A 22746-nucleotide genomic window follows, 5' to 3' on the forward strand; every position below is an offset into this window, starting at 1 on the left:
TAAGTCATAATTCAGAGATGGCAAGGTATTACGACCTCTAAAACAAAAATTTAGTACGAATAGTATTGTAGCCTTCTTAAGAAAAAGGGGTAAACAAAATTCGTAACTCGAAAGCGCAACACTTCGATCGGCAACGTAACGAACAAGGGTAAACCAATGCGAGATTATATATATACAAAAGAGTGTCAAAAACGGGAATATCAAAACTCAAATCCGGATGCGAAGATAACCGGTCCGAGCATAGCAATATATACATATAATAAAATAAGGAAACCACAAGGAAACCCAAAGGGACACAAAAACAGAAAACATATTCTCCAAAAATCCCCTCTAAGAGGAGTCATCACAGTTTGTATTATTCAATAGAGATAAAAGTATCTAAAATCAAAACAGAATCCCAAGAACAAATGATCTTCGCTAATCCAGAAGTCTCCAGCATGCCTCAGCGAGAAACCTCACGTCCTGCATCTGAAAACCACAAAATCTGCATGGGTGAGAACCAGAGGTTCCCAGCATGGTAACAGCTTCCACATATATAACATATAATAATAGAGAAAAGCCGAAGGGAATCCTAAAACTTCCTTCTGATAAAATTAAAGCTTATAAACAAGTTAAACCATAAGTGGCAACTGACTAAAGATCCTTCAGTCTAACAAATACTTCCCTTTCCAATTTCTTCAGACCACCCAACCACCAGCAGGAGTATAATATGGAAAACACAGTTATTTTATTTCAGACAAGAGATATACAAGTAGGAACAGATAAGGTATTTAGACAGATAGCAAGTAATATGCAGTCAAATAGGAAATCTCAACAATTCACATAGTATGCATATGATGAATACCTGTCCCTAATGGCAGATGATATCATCTGTTGGTTATAGAGCCAACCCGACAAGTCCTAGTAGCTAACCATTGGACTGTCCCTCTGTCGTGTCTCCCCAACTCGAGTTATACTCAATATAAACTTGATCATAATCATGATCCATATCCATAACCCTCACTGGTGAATATTTATGGGGGATGAGCTCATCCGGGGCTTTCACAATGCCCGGCCACCCTGACGATATAGGGTCAAAAGAGCTTCGAGTCTCAACCTGGAGCATGTGGTGGTTAGCCACTGCTTCCTCCCAGGGAAATTCTCATCTCCGATAGTGGAAGTGCAAACATTCACAATTCATTCAACAGCATATATGCATTTATACTTAGCCATAATCATGGCTCCGCCGTAACACGGCAATAATCCAGCCATCCAGCTCACGGTTAAATCCATAACCAGCCAATTCATTAAAAATTACGGCCCTTCGCCCCATGGCATAACAAGCACTTCCACTGCCATCCTCCGCATCTCACATACTCATCTTTGATCCTCATTGATCATTCATCTTTCCCTTGCTTCACTCGCAAGTTACCACATCCCCTAGTTCCTTTTCTCATTGCTAGGCATATCATAATGATTTAAGACACAAGTGGTGAGATCGGAGGCTTAGAAGTATGAAATTTGGCTTTTAAAACTCAAAAATTAACTTTGGGATGAAAACAGGGCCACGCGTACGCATACTCCACGCGCACGCGTGGATGGCCACAAAGCTCATCGACACGCAAGCGTCATACATGTGGACGCGTGGATTGAAAAATAGCCAAACGACGCGTACGCGTGGGTGCATTTGCGCCCCAGGCACAAAATTGGCACAACTCTGACATAACTCTCGGGAAAATGACTGGGCACTTGGTGCAGCGCATCGACGCGCCCGCGCACACCACGCGCACGCATGGATGGTGCTTTCTTGAGGGACGACGCCTACGCGCCAAGTGCGCCTACACGTGGAGGGTCATTCTGCTAAAAATTTTCTAATTTAAAAGCTGCAGAATTCACAGATTCACCCCCCAATATTCCGACGGACATAACTTTCTCATTTTAAATCATTTTCCGCCCGTTCTTCAAACGACATGGACATCCCGGATCCAATTTCATTTCTAAACAAGTTTGGTACAAAACGGGGATTTGTAGTCCAAGTTATGTCTCGTCAAAGTATGCCCAAAAACCATATTTTTATACAAAACCACAAAGTGCCATTTTCAAAACAAGCCAATTTCATCCCTTTTCAAAATTAACCAAAACATGCCAATTTCAACCCTTTTTTGAAATCAATCAAAATGTACCAAAATCAACATCAAGCCTCCTCAACTCACATATCAACACTTCACCACAATTCACAAAACATCATCCCACCATTTTAACACTTCTCAATCAAATGGCTAAGATACAAATACATTAACATGTCATACCTCCTTTCTCATCCAAATATCTAATAATACCATTTCCAATCAACCATCATTATACATAATTAATATCATACTCACCATCAACATGGTTTCACCCACAATTCATCCTTAATCAATCATCAAGCATATATCACAACATGCATATTTCTCATACATCATACCATCAAGGCATCAATAATCATCATTACATATATGACCATATCATATATCTCAAACATTCAAGAACATCAACAATTCAATGCCTATCTTAAGGCCTCCAGCCTAAGTATTTCCCACCACATTACATATTAGATACGAGAAACTGATACCATACCTTAGCCGATTTCCCAAGCTCAACCGGAGCACTTCCAAACCACTCTTCCTAAAGCTCTCAAGGTCTCAACACCTCCAAGAATAGATTTTTACCACCAAAAATCCCTTTTCAAACTTTCCAAGGTCTCAATCAAGCCCCAATATTCACATATACATAACCTAAGCCACAATCATCATACCCATACACAACATCTCAATACCCAAACATCATAGAACAAAAAATTATACTAGGATTGAGAATCTTACCACACCCAAGATCCAAGGGGACAAGATTAATTTTCTCCTTCAAGAGAGTTGGGTTCTATAACATCAAATAGCCTAAAATCTCAACACCCATGAAACTCAAAAACAAGGGCTGGAATTTCGAAGAGAAAAATGTGGCTTACCTCAAGATTGATTGTATGGGTTTTGTAGAGCTCTCCACGGTGAATGCGTGGCCGTAAACGGTGCGGCAATCAGAGCTCTAGATCAAAAGTTATGGTAGTTTGAAGATCAAATGAGAGAAAGAACTTGAGAGAGTGTTCTTCCCTCCATGGCCTCCATTTCAACGTGTTTAGTGTCTCAAATGAGGAGAGAGAGTGCTGAAAACTAGGGTTTTGGTTTAGTTTAGTTGGGCCAAGGGTCCATTTTGGGTCCGGTTGGCCCGATTTGGCCCGTTTGGTCCAATCTTGGTCCGATTTCTATAAAATTGGTACCGAAATTCTCGTCTCAATCTCCTCTATCATATTAAGCCATAAAAATCACATTTTTAGCTTTCTAGAATAAATTCTCATTTATGAGTTAATTAGCCATTAATTAACCGGGTTTTACAGAAGCACTCGAGCAAATCGCCATGGTTTTAAAATTTAGATTCACCGTTATAATGAAATTCTGCGAAATACTCATGCTCCAATCCCAATAGCTCAACATCTCTGTACCAGCGTTCGTTCAACCAGACAGTATCATCTTCTTTTTTGATCCATTTTACTTTTATTTTAATGGCTCTAGGTGCAAAGCTCTTCCCTCGGTTCTGTGGGAATGATCCCTTGTGACTCCCTCTCTCAGCAGCTGCCTTCTTCACACACTCTTCAGCAACTCTACACTTATTCACCAACTCAGAAAAAGTTCTGATCTCCATTGGTCCCTGAGCTCCATTTTTGTCATTGCCATGGTTGTTCATTTGTTGCCCAAGAGCCGCAGCAGTGGCCTGCATAGCAGCAGCCATGTTCTCTAACGCTGTCAAAACGTTTACCAGATTATTAGGGTTAATCTCCAGCGGACGAGCATTAGTATGACCTCTCCCACGGCCTTTATCGTGTCCACGAGGCGTCATTTGGTTCCTATACACACCAAACAATCGATATTAAGTTGATCAGTCTCAATATCGGAAGTCTAGTACTTTAAAGTTCCAAATGTATGCTCATGAACGTTTATGCCAGTTATATCAAGTAGATATACTAATAGCACATAACACACACAGAGAGAATGCATAAAAGCATAGTCAGTCCGTCCCTCAGGCTCTACAGGAACGAACTGCTCTTATACCATAATGTAACATCCTACCATACAGAGTCTTATGCTTAAGTCATAATTCAGAGATGGCAAGGTATTACGACATCTAAAACAAAAATTTAGTACAAATAGTATTGTGAAAAATGATTATAACTAGGAGCCTTCTTAAGAAAAAGGGTTAAACAAAATTCGTAACTCGAAAGCGCAACACTTCGATCGGCAACGTAACAAACAAGGGTAAACCAACGCGAGATTATATATATACAAAAGAGTGTCAAAAATGGGAATATCAAAACTCAAATCAGGATGCGAAGATAACCGGTCCGAGTATAGCAATATATACATATAATAAAATAAGGAAACCCCAAGGAAACCCAAAGGGACACAAAAACAGAAAACCTATTCTCCAAAAATCCCCTCTAAGAGGAGTCATCACAGTTTGTATTATTCAATGGAGATAAAAGTATCTAAGAGAAATCATAAAGTCAAAACAGAGTCCCGAGAACAAAGGATCTTCGCTAATCCAAAAGTCTCCAGCATGCCTCAGCGAGAAACCTCACATCCTGCATCTGAAAATCACAAAATCCACATGAGTGAGAATCAGAGGTTCCCAGCATGGTAACAGCTTCCACATATATAACATATAATAATAGAGGAAAGCCGAAGGTAATCCTAGAACTTTCTTCTGATAAAATTAAAGCTTATAAACAAGCTAAACCATAAGTGGCAACTGACTAAAGATCTTTCAGTCTAACTAATACTTCCCTTTCCAATTCCTTCAGACCTCCCAACCACCAGCAAGAGTATAATATGGCAAACACAGTTATTCCAGACAAGAGATATACAAGTAGGAACAGATAAGGCATTTAGACAAATAGTAAGTAATATGCAGTCAAATAGGCAATCTCAACAATTCACATAGTATGCATATGATGAATACCTGTCCCTAATGGCTGATGATATCATCTGTCGGTTATAGAGCCAACCCGACAAGTCCTAGTAGCTAACCATTGGACTGTCCCTCTGCCATGTCTCCCCAACTCAAGTTATACTCAATATAAACTTGATCATAATCATGATCCATATCCAACACCCTAACTGGTGAATATTTATGGGGGTGAGTGATGAGCGGATAATTTATACGCTTTTTGGCATTGTTTTTAGGTAGTTTTTAGTAGGATCTAGCTACTTTTAGGGATGTTTTCATTATTTTTTATGCAAAATTCACATTTCTAGACTTTACTACGAGTTTGTGTGTTTTTCTGTGATTTCAAGTATTTTCTGGCTGAAATTGAGGGACCTAAGCAAAAATCTGATTCAGGCTGAAAAGGACTACTGATGTTGTTGGATTCTGACCTCCTTGCACTCGAAATGGATTTTATAGAGCTACAAAACTCCAAATGATGCGCTTGCAATTGCGTTAGAAAGTAGACATCTAGGGCTTTCCAGAAATATATAATGGTCCATACTTTGTTTGAGCTTAGACGACGCAAACTGGCGTTCAACGCCAGTCCCATGCTGTATTCTGGAGTAAAATGCCAGAAACACATCACAAACCAGAGTTAAACGCCAAAAACACGTTACAACTTGGCGTTTAACTCCAAAAGAAGCCTCTACACGTGTAAGGCTCAAGCTCAGCCCAAGCACACATCAAAGTGGTCCCCGGAAGTAGATTTCTGGAATAAGACTTATTTCTGTAAACCCTAGTAACTAGTTTAATATAAATAGGACATTTTACTATTGTATTAGACATCTTGGTATCTATCTTCGGACGTTTAGTTCTTAGACTTTGGGGGCTGGCCATTCGGCCATGCCTGGACCTTGATCACTTATGTATTTTCAACGGTGGAGTTTCTACACACCATAGATTAAGGTGTGGAGCTCTGTTGTACCTCAAGAATTAATGTAATTACTATTATTCTTCTATTCGATTCAAGCTTATTCTTATTCTAAGATATTCGCTGCACTTCAACCTGATGGATGTGATGATCCGTGACACTCATCATCATCTGTCCTTATGAATGCGTGCTTGACAACCACTCCCGTTCTACTTTAGATCGAGCGCATATCTCTTGGATTCCTTAATCAGAATCTTTGTGGTATAAGCTAGAACCCATTGGCAGCATTCTTGAGAATCCAGAAAATCTAAACCTTGTCTGTGGTATTCCGTGTAGGATTCAATGATTGAATGACTGTGACGAGCTTCAAACTCACGAGTGTTGGGCGTAGTGACAGACGCAAAAGAATCACTGGATTCTATTCTGACATGATCGAGAACCGACAGATGATTAGTCGTGCTGTGACAGAGCATTTGGACCATTTTCACTGAGAGGATGGAAAGTAGCCATTGACAATGGTGACGCCCTACATACAGCTTGCCATAGAAAGGAGTATAAAGGATTGGATGAAGGTAGTAGGAAAGCAGAGATTCAACAGGAACAAAGCATCTCCGTACACTTATCTGAAATTTTCACCAATGATTTACATAAGTATCTCTATCTCTATTTTATGCTTTACTTATCTTTATATTCGAAAACCATTATAACCATTTGAATCCTCCTAACTGAGATTTACAAGATGACCATAGCTTGCTTCATACCAACAATCTCCATGGGATCGACCCTTACTCACGTAAAATATTACTTGGACGATCCAGTGCACTTGCTGGTTAGTTGTGTGAAGTTGTGACAAAGTGTGATTCACGTTTGAGAGCTCCAAGTTTATTGGCGCCATTGTTGATGATCACAATTTACGCGCACCAGTGAGCTCATCCGGGGCTTTTACAGTTCCCGGCCACACTGACGACATAGGGTCAAAAGAGCTTCGAGTCTCAACCTGGAGCACGTGGTGGCTAGCCACTGCTTTCTCCCAAGGAAACTCTCATCTCCGATAGTGGAAGTGCAAACATTCACAATTCATTCAACAGCATATATGCATTTATACTTAGCCATAATCATGGCTCCGCCGTAACACGGCAATAATCCAGCCATTCGGCTCACGGTAAAATCCATAACCAGCTAATTCATTAATAATTACGGCCCTTCGGCCCATGGCATAACAAGCACTTCCACCGCCATCATCCGTATCTCACATACTCATCCTTGATCCTCATTGATCATTCGTCTTTCCCTTGCTTCACTCGCAAGTTACCACATCCCCTAGCTCCTTTTCTCATTGCTAGGCATATCATAATGATTTAAGACATAAGTGGTGAGATCGGAGGCTTAGAAGTATGAAATTTGGCTTTATAGAATAAAATCTCATTTATGGGTTAATTAGCCATAAATTAACTGGGTTTTACAGAAGCACTCGAGCAAATCGCCATGGTTTTAAAATTTAGATTCACCGTTATAATGAAATTCTGTGAAATACTCATGCTCCAATCCCAATAGCTCGACATCTCTGTACCAGCATTTGTTCAACCAGATAGTATCATCTTCTTTTTTTATCCATTTTACTTTTTTTTTATCACCGGTTGGTATCTCCAACGGAGTGAGACTCTGTTGTCCAGTCCAATGTTTCTATTTAAAAAGTAGAGGCTACCTCGTTATGTCGGTAACACATCACAATTCAAATATTAACAAGTCCGTTGTTACTAGGAATGGACCAAATTTGCATACTATTGCTTGAGATTAAAATTTAGAGTCGCACAAAAGAATAGGAATGCATCAAATTTAAATTGCCAAGGTGATGATATAGTTTTCTGTCTACGTTTACCACCCTGACATTTGATTGGGGAATTTTTTTTATAATAACCGGTTTAATTTTGTTCACTTTATGAGGAGGGTCAAGACTAGGGGATTAAACGGAAGCTGCGTGTGCACATCCGGGTTCTCAGGATCTTGTACAGGTATTGACTTGGACTACCTCCGAACGCAATATTTTCTAGTATGTACGTAGTACAGGAAACTTTTCAATTGATCCAGTAAGCTTGATTTGCTTTTCTTACTTTTTCTACTCATCCACTGAGGTAACTAGAGTCAATGAATGCTATGGTAGACAATCGGTACTGTTCTATACTCCATGATCTGTTTTGTTGTTCTTGATTGAATCATTGAATTACTGATTCATTTTTGGGTTTGAATGTTGGGTTAAATTTAAAAAAATATTGCTTAGATAATCTCAAATTGTCTTAGATTGTTCTAATGTTTAGCAACCTTATGCTGTATATTTTGTTAATTTTTTCCGCAGCATGTATTTCGTGACTTTCATCCGTCTTTGCTGATAGCGCAATATTTGTGAGATAACAGGACTCCTGAACTCCTGATTTGTTCATGTTGTTAGTAAATTCAGTAAGTTCTTCTCATGAGAAGCTAACTGATCCGATTGTACTGAACTGGCTTTTCCGTTACATTCTTTAAGTTGTTGCTTTGGGGTTATGCATGTCTTTTAGATTTTTCTTTTTACTTTACATGGAAGTTTGCCGTTCTGAATTCCATATTCGAAAATTATTTATGAATTCTCCAGTCTTCTTTCATGGTTATGTAATTCTGTTACGGTGCAATTCATTTTATTTTTTCTGGTATTCAGCAGGCTATGACAAAGGAAATTGTGATACGTTACTCGTTCGGAAGGCACAGTCCAATTTCCGGTTTTCGAATGTCGACAACATAATCAGAGACACACGGTGATCTTCACGACATGATGAGTATGAGAACAAAACATATGGAAGATTTAAATACATCATTTATTCTGCACAGTCTTCCTATCATGTAACATACTACATGGTCCAACTTAATGAATGTCATTGAGTGCCTTTAGTTTCGGTTGTTGTTAGCCTGATTCATGTGTGACATGAAAATTAAAGTTTGTCCTACAGATATGCTTTATCACTAAGGGTTGTGCTATAACGTTAATGTTGATGATGAACTACATGAACAATTCATTGACGTGAATTCTTTCATAAGCAAGTATTTACGTAGGTTGGTGTCATTTTAAGCAGCGTGCTCGACAGTAAAAGCCGTGCAATTTGATTCCATGTCGATACAAGAATGTAACATGTATCATGTCAGATTAAATATCATTTTAAATCAAACAAATTCCCAAAAATAAAAGGAATTAAAATTTGATTTTTGATTACATTCACACTTGCAACCAGTATAGCATGAGCGACGGAAAATGACAATTTGTAGGCTGTGATTTACTTGTCGGGAGGTCTCATCTTCATTAAACATAAGGACCGAGTCTTCTTTCATGTGATTGCTTTAGCGCCTTGGAAAAACGACTTCAGTCATGTTTAATGGATGTAGAAAGGGTAAATCGCTAGCATTCTGACTTGTTAGAGAAAATGTTTAGAAGTTACGTCCCCCTTGAGAACAAGCTGATATTACATTTTTCATTGTATAATTATTATACCGACTGAAACTAATTTAAGTACCATAATCAATATGTTGTTGTTACTCTATGGCGAACTAAACTTGACTTTATTTGCAACAGTGTTTCATTAGAGTACCAATCTGCCATTGTTAAAGTGGGGGGCGGTGGTGAAAATTAAGGATAAAAGGAGAGGAACATAAAAGTAAATAAATTGCTGGCGGATATTAGGGGTACTATGTACTAGTAGAAGCAATATTTATTGGACTCTAGGGGGTGACATTGTAAACGCTGTTCTCGTAATCCCATTCAAGTTTCTGTATCTTCTCCTCAAGCATCATTACCTGTTCTTGAAGCTTTGTGTTTTGTCGCTGCAAGTCCCTAGCGCGAAGGTAGTTGAAGTCTCTGATTTTCTTACCCATTTTTTGTAGGAGAACCCACAACATCCTGAATGCCGCGTCGTCCCTGGCAACCTCTTCAACGAAAGAGTACCTTCCCTTAGCGCGAACGTCTAACCCGAAAGGGTTTCCTGGAATTACTAAGTTGAAGGCATATAATGTACCCTGTTGACGGTGAAATTTCTCCTCACAGAAGAAACAGGAGGTGGGAATTACAGTGTTGTAGCAATACATCATTAGCCACAGTTCCACGTTGTTTTTAACAGTAAAATTATGAGATGCACTCTCATCTGCTCGGATCATAGGGGCTCCTATAATTTGAAAGGGAAGAATACGACAGTCATCGTTAGCGAGTTTTCAAACATAATGCATAACAACATGAACGGCTACTAAGAAGGCCTCATAGTGAAATTCAGCAATTAGAGAAGGAGATGGTTACCACACACAACGGTAGTAACGCAGCCGTCAGCGGTCGAAACTGTTTGTGGTGTACCTGGAGGAGAGTCCACTGTGCCCGTCTCAGCCAAGATTTCTGCAAGAGCTTCTCTGTCCGCCCGTAGCGTTTCCATCCTAGCCTCGTAGGCATGCAGTGCGAGAATGTAACTGTTGAAGGCCTGGTATTCCGGTTCCGGATAGTTGATGATCTGCTTATTGGCTTCGTCGAACGATGCATATATTCCAGGCTTAACTCCCTTGGTGACGATGAAGAACGTGAATTGTTGCAATGTATGCTCCATTGGTGTTGGATAAATGCGGTGGATGTATGCTTTTGTTTTTTTTTTCGAAGGACCTCACTGATTTTTCCTGAAATGTGATTTCGTTGCGGGAATGTGAAAGAAACTGCTCTCTTTATAGGGTGAGGGAAACTTGCTGGGGAAGCTGTCGAAGTCCTCTATTCGATATTTTAAAAGACTAAATTTACCACAAAGTGTGGTCTCCTCATACACGTCTCAGGATGGATTTGATTCGATGTGTACTTCATAAGTGGCTCAGTAACGTTGAACTTCCTAAAAGATCTACGACTAGGGAGGTTGCAGAAATTTAGGTGTTAATTTTGTAGTACAATTTCCAAGCTGGGTGTGACAAATTGTGGGGTCATCTTTTCCATTGCATTAAGGGTCGACAATGTTGTGCGTCATAAATTGATCCACTTAAGGCTGGTAAGGTGAGGGCCAGTGCATAAAATGAACTGCGTAACTAGGGCAATAATTTTGCAAACTATAAGACAATACACCACTGATTAATTTCCTTGCAAACCATATGGTGGTTTATAATTTGTGAAACGAATCGAACCGAAAGATTCATTAAGCATTGACCTCATTTGTTGCCCATTGGCGCATGCATGTTTTAAAACGTGTGTCTAACCTGGCTACGGAATTAGAATGATGTCAAGGGATTTGGTGGGTGGATTTAACAACAAACCCTGTAAAGGGTTGTCTGGATCTAGTTTCTGCGTTGGAAGTTGAATGATGTGACACGACAGCTTACTATTGCTTTCTACCAAAACTAAACAAATACATGTATCCTTTTTGATGGTGCTATTCGGGAATACATTATACTGATGTATGAATACGGGCAGCATATGTTGTCATTATATTCATTCAACTCATTCATGTGCTCAGTCCTATAAGTTCAACAATAATACGTACTTTTAATTTTAACATACAATTATGTCCATAAGTAATGTTCATTAGGCGGGTCAAACTATATAATTAAAAAAAATGCTCTATATTTTAACTCATTAAGTTAATTTCTTTTTTGGATTAACTCAACTGGTTTACTTTTATTCTGTAAGTCACAACGTTAATAGCTATGACAATAGTTATCAGAATTCAACCGGCGATCGAACCGATTAGGTTACTGGCTCACTAGGTCACTGGTTCAACCGGTTGGTCACTGGTTGAACTGATCGACCCAGTCGTATGTAAATAAAAGACAAAATATAATCCAAAATTTAGAACTAAATATTTAAAATCCATATTTTTACAAATGAAAAATATCTAGCTATTATAAACAATATGGGAAACAAGCAGTAAGTATTTTGTTCATGATACTGTATCCTAAATATTTTTTCCTTTTATTATATTAGAATAAGATTTATTTTCAAATCTAAGTAATTTATTAATGACTTTATATCTATTATACTATTATATGCTTCAAGTATTTATTGAAAAATAATATTAATAGATACTGTATAATTATGAAAACATAAAATAATAAGTGATTTTGAAAATTACAGTTAAATAATAATATAATTTTTATAAAAATGAGTGAACTTAAAATTAAAATTAGAATAAATTAAATAGAAGTAAATAAATTTGCTGAAAGATAGCAGTATGTGTTTTAATTTGCATACAAATTAGTAACATGCAAGTTACCCTGCTGGTTGTGGCCATAATTGCAAGAACCGAACCGATTATCAAACTGCTCAAGCTACTGGTTCATTAGTTTTTTGGTTCAACCAATTAGTCACTAGTTGAACGCGTAAAACCGGTCTTATGTAAATAAAAAATATAAAATAGACAACTTATACAAAGATAGAAATAAAATAAGTTAGTACTGTTACACTAGTATCTTACTTTGATATACTACGAATAACAATCCATATTATCAGTAAATTTCATATTGACTGGTTTCTACCGGCTCAGTCCAAGTTTGACCGGTTCGTACCGGTTCTTGATCTTGTGTGGTCCAATCATCTGACCGGACGAATAACGAGTGCGGTTCACCAATTTAAAAGGAGAACCGAACTGGTTAATGCTCCCCCTAACTGGTTTTTCAGTCAAACCGGGCGATTCAGTTATACTTTTACAACTGGGGTTGTGGCAACCTTTTATCTCGTTGAGGGAGGGGGGTTCAAACCCAAAAGTTTCATTTTGAGGAAATTGTTATATTCAAACGGTTCGATGGGACTAGTTGTTACGGAGTTTGACTGGTTCCTACCGGCTCAGTCTGAGTTTGACCGGTTCGTATCGGTTCTTGATCTTGTGCGGTCCAATCATCTTGATGTCATTGATACCGTTAGGTGGTATTATGTGTTATTGTTTATGTAGTCGTGACTAGGAATCTGGCCCTTAATTACCTAATGATGGCAACTTTTGTGTGTGGATACTAGTGGTCCTGCCGACAGGCTAGAGCACAATCTCCACACTCCCCACCCTCATCTTCATACTATATGAAGCTGGGTTACTATAAGTTAAATGGGGATATTGCCAAGACTAAATTAACTCTAGATGGTTGCCATTTTATTTCTTGTCGGTGATGTGTGTGTCCCGAATGATGGGAATTGTTTTGAATAGATGTAGCTGTTCTTAGTTGGAAAACGGGGTGTATCCTTTCCCACTAGTTAGTTAATGCTTCTAAATTTGAATGACGGTATGGTGACATTTTTTTCTTATTTTATTTTGGTCATAACTTCCTCACCTCATAAGTATGATTCAACAAATTAAATAACAAAGCCATCGCGTGTTACACTGATGAGAGGGGTAAATCGAATTGTTTGTAGCCACAGGTTTTTAAATGTATATGTGACACCTCATGTGCTTTAATATTACCATATAAGCCTCCCAAATAGCATTGAAATATCTTACTTGCTCAGCTATTGAGACATTTCAGCGTAATTTGCAATGTGTTTAACTCCTTAAATGTGGTGCTTAAAAAGTAAAATCTTACTGGTTATGTGACCTTCACTAGCTAATGCACGTGGAAAAGAGTTGAACTGGAAATTGGGTTTTGCGGTCAACAATTTTCATTGAAAATGTTGCTTCATATCGAAGAGAAGTCTAGTTGTGGTGATTTTCTGAGAGAGAGATAGAGTGATTAATGGTGAACAAAAACATTTGCCAAAAATCTTCGAAGTAACTATTTGTCGTATTAAAATCTGGCACTCTACCCAACTTAACTTAAAGCGGGTAACATGAAGCTAGTTTGGCAATAATTTGGATACTTACAACATGTTCCCTGCTGATACGTTGCACCAGGAATGAACCCGCTACATGCCTTTCATGAACTTAATGGCTTCACATACCTTTCATGAACTTAATGGCTTCATGCCCACATGAAAGGTCCGTCTTGCATCTGAATACGTCATGTAGTTGAAAATGTGATTATTTTTAATGGAATACAAAACCACATATCAGTAGGCCAAATATTGTAGGAAAGCAGCTTCAAATAATGTCAATAAATTCATATGACAAAAAGGCTATTAGCTGATGCCGAGAAAATGCAACCTGATTCATACAATAAAGGTTTACTTTCGGGCATACAAGATAGGAATTAGTTTTCACACAATCAAAGGAGTAAAGCCCAGCCAGAGGATGGGATAAATTTGTAACAATGTTAACCAAAGTAAAGAGAGCACTACTTCGTGACGTGCGCAATCATACATCATTTAACAAGGGATTCTGCGTTAGCCATGAATTAAATTTTGCCTAAACATGCAATGATACAGTTTCTTTAAAATCATGACTTGTAATAAACGTTGTCCTTCTACTCCCTATATTATTACCAATACAAAGATTGTGGAAGATATCATCTCAAATGACTAGACCCTATACTCATCCTTGGTAAATGGACACAAAGTTTCAATCAACCACCCAACACAGCATGAGAGTACGAGAAGGATCATCAGTCATCTTCTAAAGAAATAGGATTCGGAACTCGTCTGGCGGGTTCAGTAGAATTCTGCCCTGTCCGTAATACCTGACCTCCTTCTTGACCCTGTATATGCAGATGATAAAGCAGGTTGGTTCACAGATGATAAAGCATCAGAAAATTAACACCTTCACCAACAACATAAATAAAGAGACGTTGCCATTAGCAGATGCAGAAGCAAACTAACGATTCAGTAAATGGTACCAAGGAAGCAATATAAATTGAACATGCCTATCACCTTAAACGAACGGAACAGCTAAGAAGGAATATAATATAACACATCATGTCATTTAAATCAGCGCATCTAAAAGATTCCGAATGGAGACTAAGTCAAGACTGTCCAACCAGTGCAGATGTCTACATGTTTTTGTCATGTCTTGGCAATACAAAGAAATAATGCAGTTGTAATGTTAAACATGCAGGTTTTACACACAATACATCAGGTCTAATAAGCATGAAGCGATACATATTAATTATAATTCAAGCAGAGAAGTATGAAATGGGAAAAATACTAACAAAGCAAATACGTACTTCAGTTCCTCACACTATTGGAATGCCAGTTTAAATTTGTAATAGCTGCTAATATCTCATAAACCACAGTTATATATGCTCCTAAAAAGCTATGTTTACTATGCCGAAGGTGTGAAAAAAGTGTCTATAAATGAAAATTGTAATAGAAAGATTGGCTTAATCGTGTCACACTTGATATGACAAAATTCAATGACGTTATACCTTGACTTCAAGAGTCATAAGTCGGACCATATATATGTCATGAATGTTTAAATTAGAATGTAACCTTTGCTCTCTTGCGTTTCTGTCCTCCTTTGTTAGCATTTTGAGTTGTTGTCGCAGCTTGCGTGACCTCGTTAGGGCATCGAGTCCTCCGGTGCCCGAGTTTCTCGCAAGAACTGCACTTTTTTTTCTTCTTGGCAGCAGAAGCACCGGGTTGACTGCACCGACCCGTACCCTTAGTTCTAACACGAACTGGGTCCTTCAATCCGTTTTCAGTTGCTGTTGCGTGATCATTGTTTCCTGGTCGAAGGTCATACTTTATTTCAAGTAAAACCGCATCGGATAAAAGCTTGTTCGAGTAAACCTTAAAGTCATCATCACTCATGCAAGCCACCCGGGCTAACCGCTTGCACAGCTGTGAGAACGCTCCCAACCTTGTTCTATATGTCACGCTTCGGTCAGCAATGTAGTGCTCAATATTTTCATTTTCGGGATGTATCTTCGCTGTCTTGGACCACCTACGCAAGACTAGGCTTTCAGGAAGTTCTCCTAAGTCTAGCCTAACACACACAGCCACAATGTGCACACATGGAATACCAAACGACTCCATCCGCATACATGTGCAATTAAAGCTATTGGAAATAGGCTCCCTACGGACCTGCCAGGTCATGTTAGGCATCCGGTACTTTTGGATAGTGTATACATGTGGGTGCACTATTTCGTTGATTTCAGATATTCTCACACGGACACAACGTTTCAGGATTTTTCGAAATCTACCAACATCTCACGAGTGAACTTGGTCCACCCTGACTTTTCCAACTCAACAAACTCGGTTTGTAAAACAGGTGTACCATACTAAGAGCAAAATTCTAGCTCATCCTCGTTGTCCCGAAGAAAATCGACACACCTCTGAAAATTTGTAACAAATTCCAACACACCATACATGCTCTCAACAAACCTCCCGAGTTTGGCGTGGAGTGATTCGCACCTAGAAGTTGTTTGTACCCCAGCAAAAAATCTACCTCTAATGTATGTTGTTGCCCATGCATACTTTTTCGCGTACAAGTCCTTCACCCATTCAACCTCGCCAACACCACACTCATGTATCATGGAGGCCCAATGCACTTCAAACTCATCAATTTCCATATCAGCCAACATGCAGTGTCGAAACAGTTGTGTGAATCTCGGGTCACAGATGTTCGATGTTGCATTTCTTTAAAGGTGCCAAGTGCATAACCGATGATGCGTCTCGGGAAAAACCGACTGAATCGCCAATCGCATGGCTGGGTCACCATCGGTGATAACAGATTGCGGTGCCTTTCCTTGCATGCATTCCAAAAATTGCTAAAGGATCCAAATGTAAGATTCATGTGACTCGCATGAAACCATGGCCGTTCCAAAAACGCAGGTCTGGTTGTGGTGGTTTACTCCGGAGAACACAACAACAGGGAGGTTATATTTGTTACGGCCGTACATAGCATCAAATGCTAGCACATCGCCAAACACGGAATAATATTCATGACAACAACCGTCGCTCCAAAACAAGTTGCACAGGTGTTGTCCTGCCCCCACCTTATACCTCCAAAACATTCTCCCATCCGTACGTGCCAGACCTTCCAAGTACCTTATAGTTGCATTTACGTCCCCACCCTGGAGCCCTCGCTGCTTCCGCACCTCGTTATACATATCTTGCTTCGTAAATGTAACCAAGTTGAAACCCCCAAGTTGTGCTGCAAATGACTCATAAATCTTTGGAATGCTAATCCCAATCTCCCTCATGCTTGTTAGATGAGCAACTTCTACCTCAGATATCTTCCTGTGTGAGCGTAGATAATCCACAAGCTTGTCGAACGCTAGTTCATGATTATACTCCTCGACGAAACGAGACACGTACCACTTCCCACTACCGTCTTCCCGCTTTATCCTCATCTTTGCAAGACATCCGCATTGGGTTACAACCTTATGCTCCCTTTTGCGATCAACCTTTTCCAACCACTTCTTCTCTCGAAACCCTTGCCTGTTACAAACGAACGTGTACCTCACAATCTCATCGAAAGTGTTTCTAACTATCTTACCGCGCCTTGAGGAAAAGCCCTTTAGTCGGCTGTAGTTGTTATAGAAGTTGCTTGCCTTCTCAGGTGTAGAAAATTCCATTTCAAGGATATGCTCGGCTTGCAACCCTTCCAAACCCAAAAAACCCAGCACAGTTGAAGCCCCACTGGCTTCCCAGTCGGATAAGTCACGGTCTGCCTCTACTCCCGTATCAAACATTGTATCCTGAAAGACAAAAAAAATATTTCATTATCTTTGTGATTGTATCTGAAATTCATTCTTATCATGAGACGGTAAATTATTCATGTACCAATATTTATACTACTTCACAGAACCGATGTTCAATAACTTATCAAACTGTATCAAATCTATGTAGCATCAAAATCTTATATTTTAAATAATATTGAAATTATATGATCAAAACTGATATAGTAGTAAGTAATAATGAGGGGATCCATTAAATGGTATATACCTCGACAAAATAATTCTTGGTTTATTATTAAATTGTTTTAATATGCTTTTCTAAAATTATGCTTGTACATACTATTTAGACTTTAATTTTCGAGTATAGTCAGTCTTAAATGTTTTCGAGACTTCTCTAATTACGTCTATTCTTTCGGATATGCCTGTACACAAGTGGATGTAATATATATTTCTTCTTTCCATACAAGTTTAATGAATATCAACTGAAAATTTTCACACAAAATTTAACATATACTTTGTGATGTGGTTTAAAATATAAATCCTCCATGGGAGGAGCACAGATGTATTATTATATATGATGTGTTATATTTTTTTCTTAAATTTTATCCCCCCCAACTTCGAGCAAATATCTGTCCTGGCTTATCCACCGTCTTCACATACTACAGTCGCGCCTTCTTTAACAAAAAGAAGACCAACCTACCTGTTATCCTAGATATCAGATCTGTGACATTATCCTCAACAGAGAAAATAACATTTCTCGGAACATAAACCTCATACCAACTACCCATACTAACAAGTCCGTAATCAGTCCGCTCAAACTCATTTATGAAATTCGAAAAATGACACGGTTACGAATTCCAAATTAACTACGACAATCACTCCAAAAGCACATATCCAACTACTTCTAATCGACTCCCACTCCACATATACGAATTACAAGGTAGACACATTGTACCTATTGATTCGAAACACCAATATTTCCATCCATCCAGTAATCTCCAACTGGATCATTCCACATATGCGGCTCCTCGCCAAACTTGCTGGTTGATGCCATTATTATCTGCAAGACACATAATACTACCTATAAGGAACCATGGATTATAGAGATAACAAATTTGTTGTACACAATGACAACACTCACCTTCGCTGTCTTCTACCACCGTATCCTGTGATCAATGAAAATAGATTCCAAACTTTTGGCACAGACAACCTTTGTTTCCCATATTTTAAGCAATCCAAGCCTTTTCCCACAACCTTACAGCCTCTAAATGCCAACTACACCCACAAATTTCCAACAACAACACAAGCATTACAGATACAGCACCAACAATCATATATACTAAGCCTAACCTACTGACATTTCGATCAATAACATTTTACGATAAATTTGAGCAACAAATAACATAAGTCATAAATTACAATTAAAGGATTATCTCAAAGTCGATGAATATATCTTGAAAGTGATCAAACAAATTCGACGGTCAGAGATGACATTAGGGAACAAAATCAAAGCGGCCATGTTTTCCGACAGAAAAAAAAATGGCTCACTACTCATATGCTTACCTAGAAATTGAAGTCAAACCAACAATATAAGGTCACTATAATTTTGAACAACAAATTTATTTATGATCATTTTAAAATGCAAAAACATTATCCAATTCAACTAACACATAACATTACTTCATCAATAACATAAACTTTCACCAACAGATTCAAGATAGGTAAATGAAATCGAATAATAAATTAAAATAAATAAACATGGCCAAGGGAAGCTAACTTGCCCGGAAGGCTGCTGACAGCGATGGCAGATGAGAAACTAAACTGATGGGAGAAGCAAAATGACAACAACGACCACCACCCCATGGACCCATTGCTGGTTTTGTGTACTGAAGCTACTGGAAAAGCGACCACAGGAAGGCAGCCACTGATCTACAAACTGTCACGCCCTACCTCGACGAGCTTCACGACGCAACGGTGAACGACGATCTTCATTCAAAACCGATGTGTCCCCGGGTAAGAACTAAGCAATCTGTCCACGTCGACACAGGTTGCATGCGAAATTGGAAGCCATCGTGATTGAGGTCATGCAGTCTCAGAGAGACAGTGTAAGCAAAAGCACACACAGAGAAGAGAGACGATGAGGGGTAAAGCCAACCTCCAAAACTCCACGGGTGGGTTGTCACCAAAACAGTAGGGCAATGCTTGTGTTTTGAAAACGACAATATTTTTCATTATCGAGCAAAAATAATTTACCGTTTCCCATCATCCCTCCCTGCATCATTTCTAGAATAGGCTTCATTGGTTTCCCCTTACTGGATCACCAACACTACCATTATTTCAACAATGGCATCAACGATACAAAGGCCTGCATTAACCAAACCCAACTAAAATTTCAAACTTGCACACATTCCTTGAATTTTGCTCTTGTTAGGCCCACTGGCTCCTGACCAAAAACAATAAAATAAAGCCCAATAGCTTCACATAGTACACCAGTTGGCTCACCTGAACTTTGGCTTTATTTTGCTTTTAAACTTAACAGCTATTACTGTCCTTGTAGTCAGTTTTCATTTTATTGCAGGGACATTAAAGATATTACACAACATGCTACAAGACAAATATTTAACCGATTACCTTACCGTACATGGATTATCAGAGATCTAAAAAAGTGGACTGGATCATTGGAAAACTTTCCAGAAGTATTAAGTTAACATTTTTGGACGCTGGAACACATGCTAGTAGAAGGTATGCGTTACTTTTTTTGCATTTAAAGGTACACCTTGCTTGTGTTGTGGGCCTTGTGACATTGAGAGGATTGGCATGTTGGAATTGAACTTTTTATTCTGTATACATGTGGTGGGCTTTATAATGAATTCATTGGCTTTGTAATAAATTTAGGCTTACAACGTGGATTGGTTATGGTTATAATGTGTAAACAGTAATGTGTTCATAGACTTGATTTTGGTTGATGAGCTTATAGAATTGATTTGTTGTGACCTTAATAAATGTGAAGTTAAATTTTAAATTCTAAATCATAAACTCTAAATTCTAGTTTAAGGTTTAGGGTCTATGAATTTAATTTTACTTAATTTTAAATAAAAGTGAGTTTGCATTAACATAGTTTATATTTGACAATTCTATATAAAACAAATATTCGTAGAATGAATATTATTTGAATAATATTAATTAAAAATTTAAAATTATTTTTAGAGAGATAATTAGTAAAAAAATATGATATTTAATTATAATCATTTATGTTAAAAATAGACTGATCAGAGATCATATTCTATTATTATTTATAGTTAATTTTATATTTAATTTATCGTTTCTAAGAAGATCAATGATGAATCATTTATATAATAAAAGAATTACAATAAAATACAATACATAAACTCTATAATGATTGATTTTAAAAAACTATACAAAAAAAATTAGAATTCATACTTTATAATACTGTCTTATTAATACTATTTTAGACTATTATAACTTTTCATTATTTATAACTCTATAATTACGTTATAGTTAGTTTTTTATTTGATTTATTTTTTGTAGCGGGATAAAAAATTGTTAAGCTGAATTGTGGCAAAATTTTCTAGTTAGAAAGAAGTGACATGCTTTTTATAGATATGGAGACGAAATTTATTTTTAAATTAAAATTAGCAAGGAGAAAGAACAAAAAATACAAAAGATAATTTAAAGGAACAAAAAATTTAGCTACGTGCTCATTTCAGCAACACAAGAACAGACAATCTTAAGTGAAGGATCTCAGTAACAAATTCAAGTGATGATTTTTAGCATAAAAAAAATGAGTCCTATTGTACTTTCTTCAACAAATTTGACTTTTACCAACAAATTCAAGGTGTAGTAACTAAAATCTTTTCACATGAATTTTTCAACAACATAGCAACAACTTCAAGGTTCAGTCATGATAACCAATACAAAACTCCATTTTAGTCAATATTTTCAACAACAAAAAATAAATTATACCAGTTATATTTTCAGCAACAACATCAACTTTTAGCAACCAAAATGAAGCTGCATAGATAAATTACAGCGACAAAATTCAGCAACAAATATCAAGGAAATTTGTTAAAACTAAGCACATCGGGGACCGGCTGCTATCGATGAGGCTTCACGCAAGCAGATGACATTGACATCCTACTGCAGGACGTGTTGCTTCTAGGGAAGACGACCGAATGGAAGGCACGTGACTAAGTGCTTAACAGTGACAGACAAAGAGCGACAATGATGACAACAACTCCGGGATCTACTGCTTCTATTGTCGGCAACAGAAAGAGATGTTGAGGTTTTACTGCAGGAGTCGGTGATCACATAATATATTAGGGCATTTATTAAGGAGTGCCATGGGGGAGGTGTTGGAGAATGACGCCGTTTTCAATTTCTCTTTCTTTATAATAGTTGTTTTCTTTTCCTTTAATTTTTTCTTAAAATTTTTAATAATTATACGTCCAGGCCCAAAACAAGAAAAAAAAGTACTATTTCTATGAAAAAACTACTATTTCTATCCATAAAAGATAGTTCCGTACGATAAAATTATCCAAATACTGAAAAGTCACCTAAAAATCCCAAATTATCCTTTTCCTAACTCTAATCTCAACACCCTTCCCCTAAATCCCGACTCTCGCTTTATTCTTTTTTATAGATTTCGCCACCTCCTTCACCAACATCACCATCGCCACCAACCGTAAGCCCCACCTTTAGAGACAAAAGGAACTTCGGCGGTGCACTACGTGCCGCTAGGGACTGGATTCTGTCCTCCACACCTTCTTGCGTCACCTCCTAGTAGAAAGCAAGCGTCCCACGTGCACCATCTGAAGAAATCCACGATTTTTCATGCCCTTAAATGCATTGTGGACGGTGGAAAAGGAGTCGGTGCCAGCACTGATGAAGAGCACGTGGCTAAACGACGACACCTTTGTGTCGGAATCGCCGCTCTGGATGTAAAGCTCAAGCTCGTCGCAATCGTTGCCTTGAAGGCATGCTCTGAAACTTCCTTCATGAGAGGGAGGAAGATGGCGTAGACGATCTGGTTACTCTCATCGCTGTTGTCCGATTCGAAGTGGGAACTGTCCTTGGTTTCAACGAAAAGGCAGTGAGTTTATAATGGAATGTCTCTTCCTTTGTCTCCCATCTTCTAAGCCATCCACCATAGTTTGGAGTGAAAGGAGGAAGGTGGGGCTTACGGTTGGTGGCAATGGTAAAATCTATGAAAAGAGGGTTGAGATTTAGAGGAAAGATGTTGAGATTAGACTTAGAAAATGGGTAATTTGAGATTTTTATGTGATTTT

General features: G+C 38.2%; 3 protein-coding genes and 1 long non-coding RNA gene across 6 annotated transcripts; 1 reads left to right on the forward strand and 3 right to left on the reverse strand.

Moving 5' to 3' along the window:
* Positions 1-7869: 7869 nt before the first annotated feature.
* LOC130960981 (uncharacterized) lies at positions 7870-8874 on the forward strand. Of its 2 annotated transcripts, none has more exons than XR_009079319.1 (3): positions 7870-7938; positions 8280-8380; positions 8619-8874. It is a non-coding gene; the product is annotated as an uncharacterized LOC130960981 (long non-coding RNA). The 2 variants fall into 2 exon arrangements; XR_009079321.1 differs by having other exon boundaries at positions 7884-7938; positions 8622-8874.
* Positions 8875-9571: 697 nt separating this feature from the next.
* Positions 9572-10654, reverse strand: LOC130983329 (uncharacterized). The gene is made up of 2 exons (XM_057907541.1): positions 10239-10654; positions 9572-10110 (listed from the first exon to the last, which is right to left on the reverse strand). The coding sequence occupies exons 1-2, from the start codon at positions 10534-10536 to the stop codon at positions 9671-9673; spliced, it is 738 nt and encodes a 245-aa protein (XP_057763524.1). The 5' UTR covers positions 10537-10654; the 3' UTR covers positions 9572-9670.
* A 3440-nt stretch (positions 10655-14094) lies between these two features.
* On the reverse strand, positions 14095-19644 carry LOC130967638 (protein FAR1-RELATED SEQUENCE 5-like). Of its 2 annotated transcripts, XM_057892597.1 has the most exons (5): positions 19218-19644; positions 18582-18715; positions 18396-18500; positions 15249-17461; positions 14095-14518 (listed from the first exon to the last, which is right to left on the reverse strand). In XM_057892597.1, exon 4 carries the CDS (start codon positions 17453-17455, stop codon positions 16529-16531), a length of 927 nt encoding a protein of 308 aa, XP_057748580.1. In that variant the 5' UTR covers positions 17456-17461; positions 18396-18500; positions 18582-18715; positions 19218-19644; the 3' UTR covers positions 14095-14518; positions 15249-16528. The 2 variants fall into 2 exon arrangements, with proteins under 2 accessions (XP_057748580.1, XP_057748571.1); XM_057892588.1 differs by lacking the exon at positions 19218-19644 and having other exon boundaries at positions 18582-19206.
* Positions 15237-15854, reverse strand: LOC130978172 (uncharacterized). Its single transcript, XM_057902239.1, has one exon. It carries the CDS (start codon positions 15852-15854, stop codon positions 15237-15239), a length of 618 nt encoding a protein of 205 aa, XP_057758222.1.
* Positions 19645-22746: the final 3102 nt, after the last annotated feature.

Source organism: Arachis stenosperma, chromosome 1 (assembly GCF_014773155.1).
Source record: "Arachis stenosperma cultivar V10309 chromosome 1, arast.V10309.gnm1.PFL2, whole genome shotgun sequence".
Taxonomy (NCBI): Eukaryota; Viridiplantae; Streptophyta; class Magnoliopsida; order Fabales; family Fabaceae; genus Arachis; species Arachis stenosperma.